Source organism: Cebus imitator, unplaced genomic scaffold (genome assembly GCF_001604975.1).
Source record: "Cebus imitator isolate Cc_AM_T3 unplaced genomic scaffold, Cebus_imitator-1.0 Scaffold140, whole genome shotgun sequence".
Taxonomy (NCBI): Eukaryota; Metazoa; Chordata; class Mammalia; order Primates; family Cebidae; genus Cebus; species Cebus imitator.
In genome coordinates, this window is record NW_016107455.1 from 3,254,574 (window position 1) to 3,263,925 (window position 9,352).

The 9,352-nt window shown below is 48.3% G+C and overlaps 1 protein-coding gene across 8 annotated transcripts in view; it reads left to right on the forward strand.

Annotated features, from left to right (window-relative positions):
• ADAP2 (ArfGAP with dual PH domains 2) overlaps window positions 1–9,352 on the forward strand; it is a 43,516-nt gene that overhangs the window by 3,594 nt on the left and 30,570 nt on the right. For all 8 annotated transcript variants that reach the window (XR_005202417.1, XR_005202416.1, XM_037743338.1 and 5 more), the window contains exons 3-5: window positions 1,006–1,097; window positions 5,768–5,847; window positions 8,258–8,370. Coding sequence is in view for 6 of the 8 variants with exons in the window: in XM_037743338.1 (XP_037599266.1) it covers window positions 1,006–1,097; window positions 5,768–5,847; window positions 8,258–8,370 (285 nt within the window). In the remaining 2 variants the exon portion in view is untranslated. The remainder of the gene's footprint in view (window positions 1–1,005; window positions 1,098–5,767; window positions 5,848–8,257; window positions 8,371–9,352) is intronic.

Below are 9,352 nucleotides of genomic sequence, written 5' to 3' on the forward strand. Positions count from 1 at the left end.
CAGTGGCATGATCTCTGCTCATTGCAACCTCCGCCTCCCACATTCAAACAATTCTCCTGCCTTAGCCTCCCATGTAGCTGGGATTACAGGTGCCCGCCACCATGCCTGGCTAATTCTTGTATTTTTTAAGTAGAGACAAGGTTTCACAATGTTGGCCAGGCTGGTCTCTAACTGCTCACCTCAAGTGATCCCCTGCCATTGGCCTCCCATAGTGCTGGGATTACAGGCTTGAGCCACCATGCCTGGCAATTTTCTTCAGTTTTACAGGTGAGATTCCAAGGGTCATTCATCAAATAAATAGCAGGCAAGATTTGAATCCTGCTCTGTTGGGATTCAAAGCTGGTGACACAGCCTAGAGGCCCCTGCAGAGGAGAAGAGTAGGATTCACTCTACACCAGTAACAACCTGGTGCTTCCTCCCACTTCTGCCTGCACCCTAGCTATGCCACTGCTGCCAGGGCCACTTTTGGTGCATCAGCCTCTGGGTCTCCTGAGTGCCAAAGGGCCCTACTAAACATCCTGACCTATGCACTCCATGAGGCCAGCACCCACTTCTTCCATCTTCCAGGTACATTTGTCTCCTGCAGACTTTCAGGGCTGCTGGGGGTCCTGGCCATCTGTGGAAGGCATGATAGGAAGAATATGAGCCTTGGAGTCAGGTCTGGATTCAAATCCCAGTTCTCCACTTATAGCTTTGTTTCCTTGAGCAAGTCATCTAACCCCTCTGAGCCTCAGTTGACACATCTGTAAAATGAGTACAGTGATGTGATGATGGCTGAGATGATGTGTGAGCACTGTGGAGTCCTGTGCCCGTATGAGGCATGATTATATCTGTCTATGATTGTTACAAGCTGGGGGCTCCCCAGTGGTATGCATGACCAAGCCCGGTGGGACATCTCCTTCTTGGAGGCAGTTTCTTCTGACTCAGCCTAAGTCAGTGGCCTCATAGTTTAATTTCATGTTTCTTCAAGTTCTAATATTACCCCAAATTGCTGTTGTCTTGCAGTTTATGACCCGCAATGGGAACCTCCGTGTGAAGGCCAAGTTCGAAGCCAGAGTCCCAGCTTTCTACTACATCCCCCAGGCCAATGACTGCCTGTGAGTGAATGATTCCTTAGGGACTGGGTGAGGGGGTTGTCCTGGTTCCACCTCCTCCCCCTCTCCATCTTTGGTGCCTTTGTCTGTGGTGGTCACTGCGATGGGCCTGGTGTGCAGGTAGATCCAGGAAAGCACTGGATATCATCACAGAGAGCACATGGGAGGACTGGTGTAAGCCTCTTTCCGCTTCTGTTGCTTAAGTGTGCCTCTTCCTTTCTCTGGGCCTCAGTTTCCACAGCCCGGAAATGGAGGATTTTTCTCTATGATCTCTGCCTCTCTATGATCTCTATGATTTTTCTCTGTGATATTCTTGTAGCTTACAGATGGTGGATAACTTGATAGAGGGGTTAAACACTGGTATCTTACTAGACCAACTGTGATTCAGCTACTTCCTTTAGAGAAATATGTCTAGGGTTCTGCCACCTGAGCTCAGGTTGGTTCTAAGCAACTTGCCTGAGCTGCAGATCTCTAAATAAGAACCATAAAAATAAGAATAACAGCTAGGCACAATGGCTGGTCCCTGTAATGCCAGCACTTTGGGAGGCTGAAGTGGGAGGATCACTTGAAGACAGGAGTTCAATGCCAGCCTGAGCAACATAACAAGACCCTGTCTCTATAAAAAATTAAATTAAATTAACTTAGCCAGGGCATAGTGGCCCATGCTTGTAGTCTGAGCTACTAGGAAGGCTGAGGTAGGAGAATCACTTGAGTCAGATTGCAGTGACCTAGGATTCCATGTGTCACTGCACTCTAGTATGTGACAGACTGAGACCTTGCCACACACACTATATATATATATATATATATACATATATATATATACACACATATATACATATATATACACACACATATATACATATATATATATATATATATATATATATATATATATATATATATTTTTTTTTTTTTTTTTGTGGCAAGGTCTCACTCTGTCACTCCTGGTAACCAGTAGTTACCATATATATCCACACATGTATATGGTAACTACTGGCTGGGCGTGGTGGCTTATGCCTGTAATCCTATCACTTTGGGAGGCTGAGGCAGGTGGATCACTCTAGGTCAGGAGTTCAAGACCAACCTGGCCAACATAGTGAATCTCTGTCTCTACTAAACATGAAAAATTAGCCAGGTGTGGTGGCTTATGCCTGTAGTCCCAGCTACTCGGGAGGCTGGGGCACGAGAATTGCTTGAACCCGAAGGCCAAGGGTGCACTGAGCCAAGATTGTGCCACTGCACTCCAGCCTTGGTGACAGAATGAGACTCTGTCTCCAAAAAAAAAAAAGAAAAAAAAGTAGCTACTAATATTATTGAGCTTTGCTCAAGTACTAGGCCCTGTGCAAAATGCTTATGTGCATGTATCTGTTTAATTCTCTCAACAACCCTGCAAGTACTGCTGTTATCCCTATGCTACAGATGAAAAATCTGAGGTTTGTGGAGGCAGAACTGGTCTAGCCTGTCTGACACCAGGGCCTGGGTGCCTGTATCATGGCAATGGGAGAATTCAGTGTAAGAGTGGGGCTTTGAAGCAGCAGGAGGGTTCAGGTCCCCTGGAGGTGAGGGTTAGTGTGATACTGGTACCTAGTGGCCCTGGACCTTAGCAGACCTGACTGCCTGAGCTGCAACTCCTTCCCAGGTACTTAGACTCGCCATCCAGGCTGCTAGAAAATGTCTTGTGTAAATGCGGAGAAAGTATCCCGTTAGGCTGACACAGCCATATGGGGTGTGCCTGGCAAACAGAAAGCAGTTGCATTTCAGCCGCTAAGCCTCAGCAAGGTGCTTCTGGGCAGTGCACAGACTATATAACCGTACCTAGTGGTCCTGGAATTTCTCAGTGCTTAGACAATTAAGGGCTACTCATGGTCTGTGGAGTGGCTGGGGAAGCACAGCTTTCTGCTTGGAAGACCTCTCTTTTCTTTCTCAACTCCACCATCATCTAGCTGTGAGGACGTGGACAAGTGAGCAAATCTCTCTGTCAGCATTCTCATCTCTGAAATGTGGACAAGGATGCCCACGTCATCACGTAGTTGTAGAGATTACATGAGATAACTTAGGTAGAACCTTTCACATGCCACCCGACGCACTGCTTTGAATCCATTTCACCGTGTCTACTTCAGAATGCTACCTGTCCGTGGCTAGTTGTGCTGGCTCAACGTCAGAGGGCCTGTCTTATCCTGGCTAGCTGCTGCCACTCTGCCCTTTGCTCTAAGTGCTCTGTAAGTAGCTGCTCTGTGCTAGGCTTCCTGCTGGCACTACACAGACATTGCTTGCCATGACGCCAGCAGCAGCCCTGCACTTTAGCCCTTTTTAGCTGAGTACTAATGACCACCTCCAGGACCAAGACTAGTGGCCCTTGGTCTCCACTCGTTCTCCCAGCTCTGATCCTGGGTCCCAGGCTTTCCACCTTCATGGTGGGCCAGGTGATTCTCCTCAATGATCTGTGGGCTGTGCACTAGGAAGGACTCTCTCTCTCTCTCTGTTTTTTAAAATATAGAGACGAGGTTTCACTGTGTCACCCAGGCTGGAGTTCAATGGTACAATCATGGCTCACTGCAGCCCTGACCTCAGCTCAAGTGATCCTCCCACCTCAGCCTCCCAAGTAGCTGGGACTACAGGTGTGTGCCATCATGCGCGGTTAATTTTTGTTAACCTAGTAATTTTGTACTTAAAAAAATTTTTTTTTGTAGAGATGAGGTTTTGTCATGTTGCCCAGGCTGCTCTCAAACTCTTGAGCTGAGCTCAAGCCATCTGCCTGTTTTAGCCTGTCTTGGCCTCCCAAAGTGCTGGGATTATAGGCATGAGTTACCATGCCCAGCCTGGACTCTTGATTGTAAGTGACAGAAACCCTATTTATTTATTTATTTTTGAGACAGAGTCTTGCTTTTTCACCCAGGCTGGAATTCAGGGGCACAATCTCAGCTCACTGCAACCTCTGCCTCCCGGGTTCAAGCAATTCTCCTCTTTCAGCCTCCCAAGTAGCTGGGATTACAGGCACATGCCACCATGCTTAGCTAATTTTTGCATTTTTGGTAGAGATGGAGTTTCACTTTGTTGGCCAGGCTGATCTCAAACTCCTGGCCTCAAGTGATTTGCCTGCCTTGGCCTCCCAAAGTCCTGGGATTACACGTGTGAACCACTGCGCCTGGCCAGAAACCCAATTTAAACCAGCCTAGGAAAAAGAGGATTTGATGGGTTCTGGGGATCAGACTCCCAGAAGGACAGTGGTGGAGCCGGCCTCAGGCAGGACCAAGCCAGGAGCTCAAACACCATCGGGTCTCTCACACTCTCTGGCTCTCTTCTCTCTTTCCCTCAGCCAGCCTTCCTTCACACGGCTGGCAGCAAGGCAGCTGTGCCAGGCTCCACCTTCCAGCATAGCTCTGGAGAAAGCTCCATCAATCTCTCCTTCACTTTTGATCCTCTTGGTCCACACAGCCCAGAGCAGCAAAGAGCTCTGAAGGACCAGGTTGGGCCAGATGCCCAGCTCTAGGTCATTCCTGTGGCTATGGGGTAAGGTCATATATACCTTGGAACCTGGAAAAGGTGAGCAGGAACCAAACAATTAAAATAACGTCACTCTCAGCTGCGTGGTTTTTCTGCAGGACTCAAGGATGACAATCTCTGATTGAGGTCACATTAAACACCTACTATGGGCCGAGCAGGTGCTGGGTCCTTTATGTATGTTTAAACCTCTTATATTTTTTTGTTTTGTTTTTATTTTTGTGGAGATGAAGCCTGAGTATAACAATAGTGGCACATTCCCCAAATTCAGAGGAGTTGGGTAACTTGCTCTTGGTCACAGGGTGGATAAATGACAGAGTGAGACCGGGTCCCACGTGGTCAGATCCCCAGATGACTGCCCTGTTCAGTGTAGCATCCCTAGATTTCATGTGCAGGCATAGGAAGAGGCTCCTGGACTCTCCTGCCTGAGCTCATGAACACGCAGTGGGCGTGGGCAATGCAGACGGTCCAGAGGAGCCAGTACCTGTCTCATTGACCTAGGGAGCCGAGACTGGGATTGGAATAGCTCAGTGATTCTCAGACCACCAGGAGAAATATCTCCTCCAGAGGGCATTTGGCATTGCCTGAAGACATTTTTGGGTGCCACACTAGGGTGGGGGTGCTACTGACATCTCATGGGTAGAGGCCAGAAATGCTGCTAAACATTCTATGGAGCATAGGGGAAAACCCAGAGGACAACACAACAAGGGATTATCCAACCCCAAATGTTAACAGCCCTGAGGCTGAGGAATCCTAGGTAGCTGGAACAGGCAGTGAGGCACTGCTGTGATGTTCCCACTCTCAACTGCAGGGACTTGGAAAGTCACTGTGGGAAAAGAATGCATCAGTCCAGGCTTGGTGGTAATCCCTGCACTTTGGGAGGCTGAGGCAGAAGGCTCGCTTGAGCCCTGGAGTTTGAGATCAGCTTAGGCAATATAGGGAGACCCCGTCTCCACAAAAATTTAAAAATTAGCCGGGCATGGTGGCACATGCCTATGGTCTCAGCTACTTAAGAGGCTGAGGTCAGAGGATCACCTGGTCTAGGAGGTCTAGGCTGCAGTGAACCTTGGTCACACCACGGCACTCTAGCCTGGGCAACAGAGTGAGACCTTGTCTCAAAGAAAGAGAAAATGCATCAAACGCACTTGACCACTGGTTCTCTTTTTTAGGGTCTTAAAGGAACAATGGATTCGAGCTAAGTATGAGAGACGGGAATTTATGGCTGATGGGGAAGCCATCTCACTACCAGGTAAAGTTATTTCCATCATCTTTGGAAATCTATGTTCTAATGAGCTCTAGAAAAACCAAGTGCCTGAATATTAGGAGCAAGATCCATCCAAGAGATGACTGCTGTTCTCACTGTGGCTACAGAGGCCAAGGTGTGGGTTCTTCTGACTAAAATAACGACATATCGGCTGGTGGATCTTTATGCTCTGAGCAGCAGAGAAGCATATTTGTCTCAGGTCCTTGAAGGGTCACAAGCATGTACAGACTCTTTTTTTTTGAGACAGGGTCTCACTCTGTTGTCCAGCCTGGAGTGCAGTGGCACAATCACAGCTCACTGCAGCCTCAATCTCCTGGGCTCACGTGATTCTCCACCTCAGCCTCCCAAGTAGCTGGGAATACAGGCACACGCCACCACACCCGACTAATTTTTGTGTTTTTATTTTGTAGAGATGGGGTTTCACCATGTTGCCCAGGGTGGTCTTGAACTCCTGAGTTCAAACATTTCTGCTTTGGCCTCCCAAAGTGTTGAGATTACAGGTGTGAGCCACTGTGCACGGTGAGACTTCTTTTTTTTTTTTTTTTTTTNTCTGTGAAAATGTGGATCATGATTTTGGTGCACATTTCAGTCCTAAAAAAAATCTACTCGTCGTGTGTGTGTGTGTGTGTGTGTGTGTGTTTTTAAGACAGAGTCTTGGGCCGGGCGCGGTGGCTCACACCTGTAATCCCAGCACTTTGGGAGGCCGAGGCGGGTGGATCACCTGAGGTTGTGAGTTCGAGTTCGAGACAGTCTGGCTACATCGCCCGAGCTGGAGTGCAATGGCGCGATCTTGGCTCACTGCAACCTCCGCCTCCTGGGGTAGTGGGGATTACAGGTGCACGCTGCCACGCCGGGTTAATTTTTTGTATTTATAGTAGAGACAGGGTTTCACTGTGTTCCCCAGGCTGGTCTCGAACTCCTGAGCTCAGGCAATCCACCCGCCTCGGCCTCCCAAAGTGCTAGGATTACAGGCGTGAGCCACCGTGCCTGGCCAGCCAGACTCTTAATATAAATTGCAGGAAGACTCCTCCACTGGGCAGGTCAATTAGGAAAAGATATCCCTGGCCAGGCTTGGTGGCTCACATCTGTACTCCCAGAACTTTGGGAGGCTGAGGCGGGCATTTCACGGGGTCAGGAGTTAGACCAGCCTGACCAACATAGTGAAACCCAGTCTCTACTAATAATACAAAAATTAGCCAGGTGTGGTGTTGCGCACCTATAATTCGAGCTTCTCGGGAGGCTGAGGTAGAAGAATCACTTAAACCCAGGAGGCGGAGGTTGCAGTGAGCCGAGACCACACCCCTGCACTCCAGCCTGGGTGACAAAAGCGAGATTTTGTACCCCCCCACCCCAAAAAAGATCTCCCTGCTCCTGGTGAATGTAGTTCCTGGTGCAGTTCAAGGCTTGGTGAGGAGCACGGGCATAAATTCGACCTTCCTTTTGACCATTGTGCAGGGTACAACCTCTTCTGTGGCTCTGGACCTGTGGCAGTTTCACCCCCACTGTCCTGAGTCCAAGCTGACTCTGACCCAGACAGAAAGGTATACAAAACCACTCTTAGAGGGCCAGAGGCAGTGCTCAGCTCTCCTGGCTACCAGAACTACAAGTTTCTATTCTATTCATTTATTTATTGAGTCAGGGTCTCACTCAATTACCCAGGCTGGAGTGCAGTCACATGATCTCAGCTCACTGCAACCTCCGCTACCCAGGTTCAAGTGATTCTCATGCCTCAGTCTCCCGAGTAGCTGTGATTACAGGCATGTACCACCATACCTGGCTAATTTTTGTATTTTTAGTAGAGACGGGGTTTCGACATGTTGGCCAGGCTGACCTTGAACACCTGACCTCAAGTGATCTGTCGGCCTTGGCCTCCCAAAGTGTTGAGATTACAGGCGTGAGCCGTTGCACCTGGCCCATAAGTTATTCCTCAAACGAGCAGATCCCTAGAGGGTGCTCATTACTTCTAAAGTTTCATTAGGTTAATGCTATCATGAAGTTGGGCAGGACCATATGTATTTAGTTGAGGTGTCTTTCAGAATCAGTCCAGTTCCTCAGGACTTTGCCTTCTTAAGACATATTCTAGGCACTGGGATGCAGCAGGGAACTAAACAAAACCCTAATTCTTAAGGGTCCTCTTATGAGATGGCCTGATACCACAGAAGGTCAAGGAAGAAAGGTTTTAGGCAGTAGGAAGTGACCTGAAGTGAGAAGACATCAAAAAATTTGCCCAGATGGGATCCTTGTGTCCTGCAGCTGAAATAGGGATGTTTGAGTGGGGATACTTCGGCAGCAGATGGAAGGCTCATTTCCCCACTTGAGAACCTCTGAGATTCCTGAGCTGCTTGTGCATCTTAAGGTCACAGGTGTTCACTCTTTGTCATCCTTGGTGCTTAAGGTAACCGAGAAGGATTCCTGTGGAAGCGAGGAAAGAACAACTCACAGTTTCTGAGAAGGAGGTTTGTACTTCTGGCAAGAGAAGGTCTCCTGAAGTACTACACAAAGGAAGAGGTAAGATGCCAGGCCAACAAGAGCGGGTCCCTCTGTGGGCACTCTCTCCCCACTAATGTCTTCATTCAGTCAGCAGTGCCTTGTCTTGTGGATAATCTCAGCCCCTGAGAGGCAGGCACATTTGCCTACTTTTTCTTGGTTGAACAATCAACCCAGTCCACTAAAAATCATATTTTCTGTCCACCTAGAATCAGCAGACAGGTCCATGTTTAAGCCTTTGATGACCACTTGGTTTTACTTCGTATATTCATTCATTTAAGAAACATTTATTGAGGCCAGGCATGGTGGCTCACACCTGTAATCCCAACACTCTGGGAGGCCAAGGTGGGTGGATCACGAGGTCAGGAGTTTGAGAACAGCCTGGCCAACATGGTGAAACCCTGTCTCTACTAAAAATACAATTAGCTAGGCATGGTGGCAGGTGCCTGTAATCCTAGCTACTCAGAAGGCTGAGGCAAGAGAATCACGTGAACCAGGGAGGAGGAGGTTGCAGTGAGCTGAGACCGTGCCAGTGCTCTCCAGCCTGGGCAACAGAGCAAGACTCCGTCTCAAAAAAAAAAAAATTTATTGAGTACCTACTGTATGCTAGACAGTATTCTAGGTGCTGGGGATACAGCAGGGAACTAAACAAAACTCTTGTTCCCAGGGAGCTTTCGGTTTAGTGAAAGGAAATAGCTCTGTAATCAAAATATCAATATATAATATACCAGCAGGCAATAGTTTTATAAAGTGAAATCGAAGAGGCTGCGCACGGTGGCTCACAACTATAATTCCAGCACTTTAGTAAGAGGCCGAGGCTTGAGTTCAGGAGTTTGAGATCAGCCTGGGCAACATGGTAAAACCCCATCTCTACAAAAAATACAAAAATTAGCTGGGCCACGCACATACACCTTTGTACGGTGGCACATGCCTGTAGTCCCAGCTACTAGGGCGTCTGAGGTGGGGAATTGCTTGAGCACAGGAGGTCCAGGCTGCATTGAGC